This window comes from Sesamum indicum, linkage group LG11 (genome assembly GCF_026168435.1).
Source record: "Sesamum indicum cultivar Baizhima isolate 11 linkage group LG11, ASM2616843v1, whole genome shotgun sequence".
Lineage (NCBI taxonomy): Eukaryota > Viridiplantae > Streptophyta > Magnoliopsida > Lamiales > Pedaliaceae > Sesamum > Sesamum indicum.
Genome location: NC_142667.1, coordinates 10,283,636 through 10,297,660, shown reverse-complemented (window position 1 = coordinate 10,297,660; position 14,025 = coordinate 10,283,636). Strand labels below are relative to the sequence as shown.

At 32.2% G+C, this 14,025-nt stretch overlaps 1 protein-coding gene across 1 annotated transcript; it reads right to left on the bottom strand.

Annotated features, from left to right (window-relative positions):
• Positions 1-3,048: 3,048 nt before the first annotated feature.
• LOC105173569 (mitochondrial-processing peptidase subunit alpha) lies at positions 3,049-11,709 on the bottom strand. Its single transcript, XM_011095359.3, has 13 exons — positions 11,518-11,709; positions 10,390-10,629; positions 9,995-10,291; positions 9,734-9,901; positions 9,411-9,578; positions 9,222-9,302; positions 8,916-8,982; positions 8,518-8,615; positions 6,605-6,677; positions 6,207-6,277; positions 6,003-6,052; positions 3,791-3,903; positions 3,049-3,704 (listed from the first exon to the last, which is right to left on the bottom strand). The coding sequence occupies exons 1-13, from the start codon at positions 11,554-11,556 to the stop codon at positions 3,652-3,654; spliced, it is 1,518 nt and encodes a 505-aa protein (XP_011093661.1). The 5' UTR covers positions 11,557-11,709; the 3' UTR covers positions 3,049-3,651.
• Between the last annotated feature and the right edge of the window lie 2,316 nt (positions 11,710-14,025).

Below are 14,025 nucleotides of genomic sequence, written 5' to 3'. Positions count from 1 at the left end.
AAGGATACCGATAGAATCAAAGGGAGAAAGGTAGCAGAGGTAGGTTTTCTACTTTCCGTTAAGTTTTTAAATTCTTTGTGGTTCGTATCCTTTTGTTTATGGTTTTCTATTGTTAGAGTGGAAGCAATCTGAGACTGAGTTAGGAATTTATACTTTTTGTGCTGAACGAAGGTAGGATTTGTACTTTTTGTTGTATTTTTTTAAAAAAATTTTGAACATAAAATCTCGTGTTGTTTTATGTATTTTTTTTTAGTTTGTGTGTCAAGTGATGCTTAGTTATTTATTGCAAGTATGATATAAAGACAAACAAAAGAGAAATTTTGGGATTTGGGTTTGTGCAAGACAATGATAGTATTGTCTCTTAGGAGGCACCCAATGATTTGGGGCTCAACATTTTATTATGAAAATATTAGGTTCAAAATCTATTGACAGCATGTGTCTGTGGATGCCAGTGTGGGTTTAACAAAAAAAAAAAGAGAGAGAGACAGTATTATTTCTCTCACTTTTTTTTTTTTGTCTTTATTGTTTAGATTGTTTAACATGTTAGGATCTGGGCTTTTGCAAGACGATATTTGTTTGTGCAATGTGGATTATATTCTATTAATGATTGTTGTTATATTCTGTTAATGATGTGGATTAGACTGTTTATGATTGCTATTATATTTTGTTAAGTATTCTATTATATTCTTTTAATAGTATTATATTCTATTTTAGGATATTATGTTCTGATTAATTTTTATAAAATTATTATATGTATAAAATATGGTCCCTATTTGAGAATTGTTATATGTACGAAATGTGGTTCATGTTTGAGAATTGTTCAATATAGTAGTATTATATTCTATTTTAAGAACACTATGTAAGTTTGTTATGATATATATGCAATACGATTTTATTCTAAATTAAGAATTGTATTTAAGGATAAATTATAAAAAACAATTCGATTCAATTTATTTCAAACGATTTGAGTAATTTTAATTTTTTTTTATCACCTATAACACGAATCCTTCTCCCCACTTCGTCTTTTTCACTGCACAACATGTTGGATCCTCTTCTGCGTGTTAGGCAATACCTCTTCCTCTCCGTCGGATCCTTACCCCCTCAGCATGGCGGCTTCAGACCCCTCCATCGGGGCATCTATATAGTCATCCTCCTTGAGTAGCTTCGCCAATTTATTCTTCAATTTCACATTGTTTCATTATAAATATCGCCTTAACATATAAAAAGAACTTATGATTATAGTAAAAAAGGTATTCTAATTTACTAGGAAAACATACATGCATTGTGCGTGAAGTGTGGTTTTTATTGGAATTTACTCTTGTTTTATAATAATATTTTTTTAACGCAAATTACTAATATTTTCTCTATGCCGGTACGTAGATTTGCAAAAATAAAACAAATAAGTAAAAGATTTTGGTGAGAAAAATTTGATACCAAAACTAGATTGTTAAATGAACTCATATTCAATATTTATATGTTTGGTCTCCTCGAGTGAATGATGAAGATTAATCTTAATGGAGTGGTCACGAGCTCTAAAAAACTCTTTCAAAAATATTTTTAAAAACTGTAAAATAGCTTCTAGAACTGTGTATGGAGTTTTCTTAATATTTATATATATAACTCGCCTGATTATTTTTTTTATATAAATATCCTATCACATCAAAAGTTCAAAACTAAAAAGCATCCACTGAGCAACGTAGTTAGTGAAAGAGAAGATAATATTAATTGCCAATTTACTTGGATATAAAATCAATTATTAATGATAACAAGATAATGAAATAAAAATTTATCAAAATTTGTTTATTTTTTTATCTTTTATTAAACTCGATTTGATTTAGAAAAATTAGATTGATAGGTCCCATAGTTTTTATCAAATAATAATAATATAACAATATTATGGTTCCTCCATTAAATTGCATAGTTATTATGTGTTTTTTGATTTTCTCTAATGCAATTATTTTGTTTCTTTTGGAATTCAAATTCTTTGGAGTGTTGAATGGTGAGTCCAGTAATCATACTTATTTGATACTTTACTAATATCTTATGCAGAAATGCTTTGTTTTCATAAGAATGTTAAGAAACATAAAATATATATTGAAAATATGTCATAGTTCAATAAAAATGAATTTGGCTTTTCATCATAACTTTTGTTCAATTTCGCGTTTGTTTGCACAACAATTTCTCATCGACATATTTACTCCCTCATTTTATACTCTTAACAACAATTCTTTTCATTTGTTGTGTCATTTATATTGATAAAATCGATATAATTTTGAATAAAATAAAAGAATTGCATTTTTAAGTTTTGGAAAAACGATAAAGTAATAATATTTTTATTCACATTTTTGCTCGTAAAAAGCATCCATGTGTTGTACTTGTATTCAATGTAGTATGAAATTGTATTCAACATACTTATTGTCGTACTTAATAAAATATGCATTGCGAAATCATAGTCATCTTTTATACTACTATTTTAATTAAAATTATTAGCTCGTTTCATTTAATTAGCATGTTGTTTCTTTTGCTGGAAATAGCTAAAAAAGTCGGAGAAAGAGAATAGTTAGTTAACCCCACATGAATTGAATTGCACACTTTAGTCTTTGTTCTTTTTCTTTTTCATTCCATGTAAACTAGAATTTGTATAAATAAAATCTATGTAAGTATTTTATTCTTTTTTTTCAATCCTAAATTTATAGAATTCTATATTGTATTCTACAAAAATTAAATATTATAAAAAATTAACTAGAGGTCTACCAGTTTAATATTTTACCAACTCTTCAATAGAGATATTTTTGTTTTTTACAAAAGTTAATATATATAAAATATTACGCGATTCTCATACTCTTACAATAGTAGAATGCATTTATGTATATAATATATAGACAAATAGAAAAGAATATTTAGATTTAGATTAAATATAACCAATAGATGTACTTAGAAAATTACCTAGATAAACTAATAACCAATACAATCAAAAAGTATCACAAGACAACGATTTTAGAAGATACCATAAATGTTTGCATATAAGTTGGAAACAATCGCAGAGAATTTCAGGGGCACTCAGTCAAGTCTGCATATGATCAACCTTAACGAAATATGTAATGTAGCATCTGGTGACAACAGAAAGTTGAAACAATGTGAAAGGTACCAACCATAAAACACAGGCTATTATTACAGTTTCTGCCATATCCACAACCCACAGGTGCAAAAGTATGTGGACATCTAATTACGAGCATTCAAATGCAGATTCCATATAAGAACAGTCCACAAGCAGAAGACTCATCGTCATGGGTGTTTGAAGTGGAGGCAAGTCCAGGCTGACTATCTTTTCACCAGAGTTGACGGCAAGCTTGCAAATAAATAAGCCAAAGAGAGGGCAGCAAAATTCAATGTTTCCATTACGACGACTTCAGCAATGACAAAACCAAGAGAAGTTTGAAGCCCCAAAAATTTCATGCTAAATTACAAAACATACAATGAATCAGGTATTGAAGTGCTTCTTGCCAAGTATTTCACCAATTATTTGTCATGTTAAGCATTCAACTCATCTTATTTCTATCTATTCCGTAAAAAAGCAGCTCAACAATTTCAAATGGCCCTAAATACGGGAAGTCAGGGACGGTTTCAGATCAGAGCAAGACAAGAATAACTTCATTTTGAATGGAATCTGCTGCAAACTGCATCATAGCTTGGCAGATGAAGCACTGCAGAATGAAAGGGCGATGAGAAATAGGATATAAACAAATCATATGCTGCGAGATACATCAAGTCTTTAGGAGAAATTAATTACCATCGCCATAAGATGCCATTGTGAGGGGAGATGATAAAAGCTTTTGTGCAATTTTAGCAATATCTTGCGCTGTAACTTCGTCAACAGCCTTCAAGAAATGCTCCACGGGTTTCCTATAGATGCAAAAGAAAGTAGCCATTTTATCGTCAGGTTAATGACCTCTGAGCTTTCAAAATTTCAGCTACACAGAGAAATCTAACACCGATATTAGTAGTTATGCCTCCAGAAAGCAAGTACAAATCTAAAAGTTTTGTCACATTGAAAAGAAACCCAATTGCACTGTTTCAGAATCCAAAGAATAAATTACAATTAATCCTGGCTCTAGCATAAATTAATTTAGTTATTAGCTCAAGAAAAACGGGTTAAATTGACAGAGGAAATACTAAAAGAGCTAACTAAAGATTTCGTAGACTGAAAATTTTCTATTTTCTTTCTCCCAAGAAACTAAAGAAACCTAACCATCATGTTACTTCCCCAAAAACTCATCGAGATATTGCGCAACTTGGTTGTTGTAGCCCACCAACATACTAAATACACTAAACCTAATTTCCTCAAGCAATATGGGATGGCCACTGCCAACCTATAATACACCTGTATAACATGGCTAGCTTTGCTTCCTTCAGTAAGGTTTGAACTCATGACATAATTGGAGAATTAAGGGCTTAGCATATAACCCACCATAGTTCATAAAGGCGGACGATGCGTCATGGCGCAAATGTGCCCCGGAGCCATGGCGCAACGCTCGCCTCTTTAAAGCTCAGCATATTTGCATATGTAAATTATATACTCATACCTTAATATCTCTTAACATCAGTATTACACAAGTAATTAAATATAAATACTAGAAATCATATTAATCATTATACCATAAAAAAATAAACTAGTGAGGGATTCTCTTCCTTTTCTATTTTTCTTTTTCATTTTTCTGTTACTTTCTTTATAAAAAATAAGTTAAAAGATTTATTCAAAACAAGATAAAAGGATTAAAATATAAATGATTTATTCAATCAGAATTAGATTCAAAATAATTTTGATTGCAGTAATTTAGAATTTTCTAATAATTTTTATGAGATATGATATTAAATTTTTTATCACAAGTTAGTAACAGTAAATCTTTAAGATAGGTATAAATCGAATAAGTTTCAAATTAGTTTAAACATAGTCAAACTTTTAGAGAAACTTTTGTAAATTTAGACTAATAATTAATTTAAGGTTTATCATTACTAAAATAATGATGCTGATAGTATTGCAAAACGTTAAGACTATTTGTAGGATGATGATAAATATTTGTAAAGGCATGTGTAACTTTGGAGTTTAGAGGGGTGAATCTGCATTTAGTTCAAACTTTAATGGAGATTTATGTAATTATCAAATAATTAAATTAGTCAACTCAAGGGTAAAATTCGATTTTCATTCAATTTTTGTGTTGACTTCAGTTGGGTCACAAAAATTTGTTAGATAATAACTAATGATACTAGATGCAATTTTATAAACCTCAGGAAGTCTATGTGTAATTAGACAGACAGACACCTCAGTGGAGGCATTATAATTATCCATAAAAATAGAAACATCAAACGTGCAGATGCATCTCAAGATGTATTTTCAAAACTTAACCCCTCTTTCATTCTTCATGATCACATTAGTGCAAATCATTTCATCAAGCAAGCAATATCTGCTACTTTTGGTCAGACTTTTTATCATCTACCATTGTCCTAACCCTTTCAATGTCCCTTCAGAACCATCACATTATTTCTTGAGTCTCAAGTCACTTTTGATCGTTCATGCTAAATAAATGGCTCTTCTTTGATGGCTTGCCTTTTAGTTCACTTGTTCTTTATGCACCTAATTTTTTTTAAACACTTAAAATAGGTATTAAAGGAACAAGAAAGATGAAAAATTTGCACTTGATTTTTAGCTTGAAATGTACTAGGATACTGTTTATATGTCAAATGCTTGGATTCTTTTTCCTCCATTTTCTTATATTTTTTATCATCATTTCTTGTTTCTTCTTTTTCTCTTTTCGTGTGTGCTGATATGCATAACTTGTAGTAGTTACAAAATTTCAATTAACTTTAGTATGAAAGGAACTATTTGAACATAGTGGACGCTCTTCTAAATGATTCAAGAAGAACATCCTCACAAATCCCATAGCAGTTTCCGTCCATAATCACTAAAAAGTAATTCTCAAGTAAAAGACTCATAGTGGACGCACCTCTCTCCATATGTCAAAATTTGTTTACCTATGTCTTCTGATGCAACCATCTGCAATGACAACCGAAACAGTGAATAGGAAAAACCAAGTGCATACATAATAAGAAAATCATTCACTTCTATTGCAAGAAAACTTCAGAGTAATGATTTTAGAATTTCTGGAATAAGAATACAACAACATATGATGCATGGGCAAAATTCATACTCTTGATTCGAGGTTCATCAAAATGGCAGACTTTGTTGATTGTTTTGCACGATTTAGTTGTACCTGATCAACTGCAAAATCAAAATGAGGGGGCTAACAAGTTCAGCAAATTCAGCAGAAAAACAAAAGCATCAAACAAACTGGATGAGAAGATCTATATGTTTAGCAAAGTTTTGATTTAGCTCAAATGAAATAAAAGATTCTAAATCACCCAAAATGGAGAAGGTATAGCTTCAATACACTCAAGTAGTCAAAAGGAAAGATGAAACTGAAATATATGATGCATAATAATCATCGGGCCTACAGCTTTCAGGATCAACAGTCACCAGAAAAAATAGACAAACTATGAAAAGCAGCTGAATTAAAAGACAAATATTTAATAAGGTTAGAGGTAAAACCTTCTCCTGGAGTTGCAACTGCAACGAGTTCTCTAACAGCTATATCAATAGCATGTGGTGCAAAATCAGATCCCTGAATTAAAAGGAATGGTTTCATCACCTTCAACTTGACAGGAGAATCTTTGCAAATTGAGCAAGTGAAAAACCACTATGAACTTCAATATTCATTATGCAATTAAGTTCCCTAGTCATTCCGATCACCTCAAACTCCAAAAAAATTCTATGAGCATCAACCATGACCATGAGATGTATAACCATGACATAAAAAGGATAATCAGTATTCATGTGATGGCCTCTTACAACTAATGTACAGATATTAAGAAAAAATACTGATTGAACTGAAATGCTATTGGGGAGAAAGCGTGGATGAACATTTGTCACAATCCAAAATCTTGTTTCATAATTCTGAAAACAGGTCATACAGTCAGACATGCTGAATATGATCACAATTTGCTTTTGAGTTACAGAGGTATCATATATGTCCACCTCATTGTAAGACACATGGGTGTATAAGAAACAATTGTGCAAATTGACAATGTAATATACTGAGAAACTCTAGGAGGAAATAACAATTTGATAATATGGTGTGGAGTTGACATTGAAACGTTGAAAGTTTAACAACTCAAGTCTGACATCAATCCAGTCAACAAAACTATTAATACCAATCCAACTTTTATTTATATCATAGATGAGAAGTGAAACCCCAATATGCACCTCTCCAAGTTGGCTGAACAATGATTAGAAACAACTTAGGGAGATCAGAATTCTTAATCTCTACAAGTGATAACTGTACTCAGTCAGTGTTATCTATAATCTTTTTATCTAAGACAATTTCTTACTTATAAGCATTATGGAGGAATATAAACATAATAACAAAGATAATATAGCTGTCCACAAACATATTAATGAATTAACATGGCTACTGATCATGTTCAAGACCTTTTAGGATTTATTTGGATATTCTAGTACAAAAAGATCTTTTGAGATTAATAATAATGTTAGAGAGCAAGAAGTTGTTTTTCCTATTCTTGCCGAGTCTTATGCTTCCTGAATTAACATCGGCTCTAGGTCTCAGCCAAAACCTCACTTTCTATTCTCTCGTTTCTATTGTCAGTTATAACCCTGTGTCTAATAGATGAAACTAGACACCCTGGTCTTTTAGCCTATAGAGAAACACGTTTCTGTTTTCATTAGTCCTAAGGTCTTCCACAATCAGAGGTGCTCCTCTGGCTGTTACTCTTATTTCACTAATGATTGCTTCTAGCAATGGGCAACTGTCAACATCTCCGCTTCTAGCAATGGTAAACATCTCCCCTTTCTCTTGCCCATCCAACAATTTGTCTAGGTTTAATAAGTATCTCAAGATCAATTCATCACCCAGTCATTGCGGTACAGCCCCTTCTGCTCAGACAAGACACATGGCAATGCATAACCAGACATACATCAAAGTGCCATTTTAAATGTTTACTGAACTGCATCAGTTTTTTGGTAAACCATCACCAACTAAACATGAAACAAGAGAAACTGCCAAAAGAAGGATATAGTACAATGACTCAGCTAAAAGAACATAGAAACATGCACCTGTTTGTTTGTGTTTTCATTTCCAGTTTTTGAATCAGTAATTAAAGTGAAAACATGGCTATTTATACGTATTCTTTTAAAAAGTATATTGATTTAACATCACTGTTCAATATAAAACACAATTTCATAACTAATCCGAACGCATTCTCATTTTCACACGAAATCTTAAACAAAGTTGAAAACACATATTTGCCACTGAAAACTGAAAATGAAAACACAAGTAAAGAGTCTGGATTTGCCCAAACAATATTGCAATATAGCCACCCCAAGCAATTCATATAAAAAAGCTCTTTAAAGTTTAAAAGTACGTGTGAATTTAAAAACTTCCTTACTGTGGTAGCTTGAATTCCAAATAATCCAGTATGATTGTAAATGCTGTTAAATGCAGAAAAGGACTGTATCTGAGGATGCTCGTTCAGGACACGAAGATCTGTGTATCAATTAAAAATAACACCAGATGATAAATCTATTTATAACAAAATTTATCCAACACCAAAATGTAAAACAGAAAAAAACTATATTGAATTAGGACTTGTGAAGACATAAAAGCATGGGCTAACAAATTAAAAGATGTAATGTTACATTATGCCATTTTTTGAGTAGATGCTTCTTTAAAATCCTTACAGTGAGAATTAAACCTGACGTGGTTTAAAACATAACCAAATAGAATATGCATGTAATGCATGAGTTGAGTTACTCATTTGGTTAACAATTTAATAATACAACTTACATAATCTTGAGTACATCCCCTTTCCAGGACCACCAGCAGAGAAAGATCCACCTCCTCCCATAAGCATCTATGACATAATTACAGTCAGCACCTTCTTACAAGATGAGATACAAATTAGGGGGGAAAAAAAACAGAAACCAGATGGCAATTAAACAAAGTAAACGAGCATTTACTTGGACAAATGAATAGATAGAAAATAGAAATAAAGCAAAAGACTTCCAGTTTCTCATTTGTTCAGAAGGAACAAATTCATGAAGGGGTTTATACTAACAATTAAAAACAGGAATAAAAAGTGAATAAGCAAACCTGAAGAACAGTCAATGTTATGGCATCTTTCTCCTTAACCCAGCCACCAGGAAGTTCGAAGGCAAGAGCAAAGTGAGTTATCTGATGACAAAATGGGAAAATTATATAATTCCAGAATTTCCAAATCAACATTCACAAAGCAGGCAGGAAACATATCAAAATGTGAAGTGGGATACTTATGATACACACCCCTGAATCACCTTGACGACGAAAATCACCTCCTATATAAATTGGCTTTGGCTCTGAAGGTCGAGAAACTTTAGGCAGATCGGATAGAAGTGGTTCTGCATATTCTAGAAGTTTGTCATGGTCAACACCTGATGCTGCAAGGACCATCCTAGGAGCAGTGTAGTTTTCCTATACCACGTTATAGACAATTTCATAGTGATATCTAAATAATGGTATGACAGTGCACTGAAAAAAAGATCTAAAGATTACCAACAAGGCCATGCATTCAGAAAAGAAAGTGTTAGAACTTAGAACTGAAAAGATTTATGTTTCTTGAAACTTACAGCAACAAACTCCTCCAAAACACTGCTATTCAATCTGCCAAGTGCAGATTCTGAAGCCACAAGAGCATTTGCGTAGGGACCAGAATAACCAGTTGCATGAATAGCCTCCAAAAGCAGGTGCTGAGGATTTTTTGACCATTCATTGATTTCAGCGCTCACCTTATGGAGCTGTAAAGAGGGCATCATAAAATCTTATTTCAATAACCAAATGGCAAAGGAAGTATAAGTATCATTTCCTGAGAAAAAGACGAAAAGATATACCTGTTCACTAACTTCCCAATCCAAGAAAGCCGGATTTCTAACACTGTCAATAAGAAGCTCAACCATTTGAGGAACATAGGACTTGAGTGCATCATAGGTGTAGCTCATATGCTCCCGAGAGACTGATGCAGTTACATTGCCACCAATTGCCTCAACCTCCCGTACAATACGCAGGTGGCTCCGGTTAGTGGTACTTTTGAAGGCCATACGCTCCAAGAGATGTGTGGCCCCATATGAAGCTGGAGTTTCATATATTGAGCCACAATCAACATATAACCCTATTGAAGCTGCAGGGTTCTGATAAACAAGATTAACCAATCAACACATGCTTTACAAATATAACAATAATAATTATTCCTTTAACAGAAAAAACAAAGCATAAAATCATTTCCTACCGCTGATGTTTCAGAGGCAATTTTGAGACCATTTGGAAGAGTGGTTATCTTGGTCTTTGCAGGCTCAACGTAGTCCGGCAATGGAGGGGGAAGAACAACATCGTTAAGTGGGAAATCTAGAGGTGGAAGCGAAGACGACTTCTCACCCGTCAGCCAACCAAAAAGACTTCCTGATGATGACTTGGTTGCAATAGCACTTGTACTTGCATATCTAGCCAATCCCCTGTATCCTGTTCGGCCCTGAGATAAAAGGAACCCAGTCAATTGATCTTTGTTAATAGACAACTACACTCTCTTGTCGAGTATCGAGACACAAATCATTCAAGAATATTATATAGCCATTTCATTATAATCATTAACACTTTTGATGTGGATTCACTGCTATGCTGTCCATTCTTTTTGTAAGTTATGTGCTGCCATCTGAATGCAAAGTTTTATATTACCAATAAACTTATTTTAGGGTCTTAATTACAATTTTATGCTCTAAAACCATAAAATAAAAACACCTATCCTTACAGCCAAAAGTCCCCAACCTCCACAGGCAACTAAAGATCCGATTCTTATCCTAAGCAGCATTAATTCAATGAAAAGGAAGCCATATAGAAAATAAATACTCCTATAAGGCATTTATCACTTTGTTAGCAGCAACACAATGCTCAGAATCAAGTATCGTAATTAAAATGATTGGATTGCTATAGCAAGCAGTTTTTATCAGCAAATATAAAACCGAACTGAAAGAAATTGCTATAGCAAGCAGCATTTTTATCAGCACATATAAAACGACACTGATGAAAAATGCTCCTACAGAAAAATTTCATTCTATTCCCCGAGCTTAAGTTAAGCATAAACAATAAAGATCTAATTTTTTCATACAAGGCAGCAGCTTTTGTTATTGTAAATTTCCAGCCACACAAAAATAATAACCACTGACAAATTAAAATACGCAACTCATTGATGAGCAGCCATTAGATCTAAAGAACAGAATCGTGCGCACAGACAACAAAGATAAATATAAACACAAATACGCGCACAGAATCAATCAGCGAGTAAGTGCCTGCGTGAGTGTGTGCTTGTGGTGTGGAGACTAGAGGCTAGGGTTAAGAGGGAGAACTAGAGATGATTACATACCTTGAGAGCTCTGACTCGAGAAACCGCCGTTCTGTACATACTGAAATTGATTGTCGATCGGTTAATTCAAAAGGCAAATGTTGTTTGATTGTGTCTCTTGGGGGGGCGGGGCGGGGCAGTGGAGACGGGGAGAGCGCTGGGGGATGCAGAGACTGCACGAAAGAAGAGGAGAGAAGACTGTATGTGGGGAGAACGGCGCATGAGGATCTCCACACGTGAGTACTTTCAACCTGTGCTCTACACGTGCGAAAGGAAGTAGTCTTCCTCAAAAAAAAAATATTTAAAAAAAAATCTTCCTCATGCTTTTTATTTGTAATTACAAGAGTGTTTGTGTGAAGTTCAACTTTTATAAATAAGTATTAATTAGTAAATTTGATGCATACTAAAATTCAGCAATACCATAATACTGAAAATTTTTCATGAAAATTTTAAATTAATAGGGGATCAACCTATAAAATAGATATTAGCATTTTGATTTTAAGGTGAAAAATTTTATTAAATTTTTAAAGGGAAAACTTAAAATAATGTGACAGTAATAATTCAATACGACAGAGTAAAAAATTTTATATGGAGTGCAAAATTAAGTTTGAAAGTAGCTAAAACGTGAGAGGAAATGATAATAAGAGTACGAGAGATTTTTAGTTACCAGAGTGGTTGTACAAAACCTCAATTTATAAGCATTTGCAGAACAAGATTTGAAGGGTAGTTAGAAAAAATCATACACTATTAAGAAGGTGCACATGTTAGCTAACTAACAAAAAAAAGAAAAAAATGGTTCAAAATTTAGACTTATCTGGACAAAGATATGACATTTTCACCGAGTCTTGCCTAATCAATAATCACCTGAGAATCTAGAAATCTATTGACCTACTGCTTGATGAGTTGTTTTCAGCCGGCCTATGTGTAACAAGTTATAGATTTTCATATATGACATAACTTATGATGTCAATGATGCACATAATATGTCATCCTTATTGTATGCTAACTCACCTAATTGAATTGGGCTAATTTTTTGGCTTGCCAAGATAGGCAAAATGCAGACGTCATGGGCTCGATACATTGCTCATAGCCAGCAAAATCAAATATGTTAGGCTACTCGATGGGGCCGCCACCTCCCTAATTTTGAGCTTTAAATAAAGGGTATATTACAACGATCTCCCCTAAGATTTTGCATTACGAATACCCCATCTTCTTTTGAAGAATTATAAATATACTCCTGATATCTAATGAAATTATGTAATCCTTGGATGGAAGTATGTAATTGTTAACTTTGCCCTTACAGTAATTTATTTATAAATTTTAAACTTATAAAAAAAATCAAACAGAATGGATGAAAAAAATTTAAAAAAATAAATAAAATTATAATTTTTAATCCACAAGAACATTTTAGTCATTTTACTATAAATAAATGAAAACCTAACAAATTGGGCAAATTGTTAAATATTCGTTAAATTATGAGGATATTAGTAATTTTTCAAATACAAAAAAAAGTTCTTAATTATATACTAAATATTAGAAAAAATTATTGTAATTTATCCTTAAATAAAAGATATTTGAGGGGCATAAAAAATAATAGAAACTTGAAGCCCCTAAATCTAGGAATTGAGTAATAGGTTTAAGTGGCCCTAATGATGAAATAGCCTAGTCGGTCCCAAAGAGTCTCGGCCCATGAGTAGGGGGTTTCTCGTCCATGTCCTACGTCTGGCCCATGTGTTTCAGAGACACGGACGGAGTATAGTAGAAAAGAAGTGGGTATGAAAAGCAATGCACAGAATGCCAAGAAGATCACATATAGGGACATATGGAATATCTACTAGATTGATGTGTACATATAAATTAAAAAAAAAAGAGTTAATCATGCTTAAGTCCCTTCGGCCTCCTTTACTAAAAGGTATTGGTTTTAATATTCCTATCAATTAAGATCTATTTTTTATTTATTTCATTTAGTATAAGCTCGATATTAATTTGGTTGGCCCGTCATTGATTGCGATAAAGGCATGATTGAAATCATAAAGTTATCTATCTTATCTTAATCCCGTCATACAAAGTAAAAGAGCCCTTTAAAATTATGAAATTATATGTTTTTCTAAAGAAAACTTCAAACACTTGTACCATTTCTTTTAATATTTGGACGAAAAATATTAACAGTAATAAAAAAAATTACATAAATCTTATTACACTCATTATTTGACACCCCATATAATTTATTAACAAAAATATCATAATATCTTTATACTTGTAAAGAGGTAAATTTAATAATACATAAAGTTAAAAGGATGAAATTTATAATAAAAGTTGTTCCCGAATTATTGTTATTGGATAAATAGTAATCATTGACGAATGAAAAAAACTAGTCATATATTTATATAAAATACTGAATGAGGCATAAAATTAGAAGTTTATGCAATTTTTATTTTTCGACGTCAGCATTTTTCGTACAAAACATAACAAAAGAGGTTCGATTGTAAATGAAAAATTCTTGAAAAAAGTTTAAATATAATTTTAAAA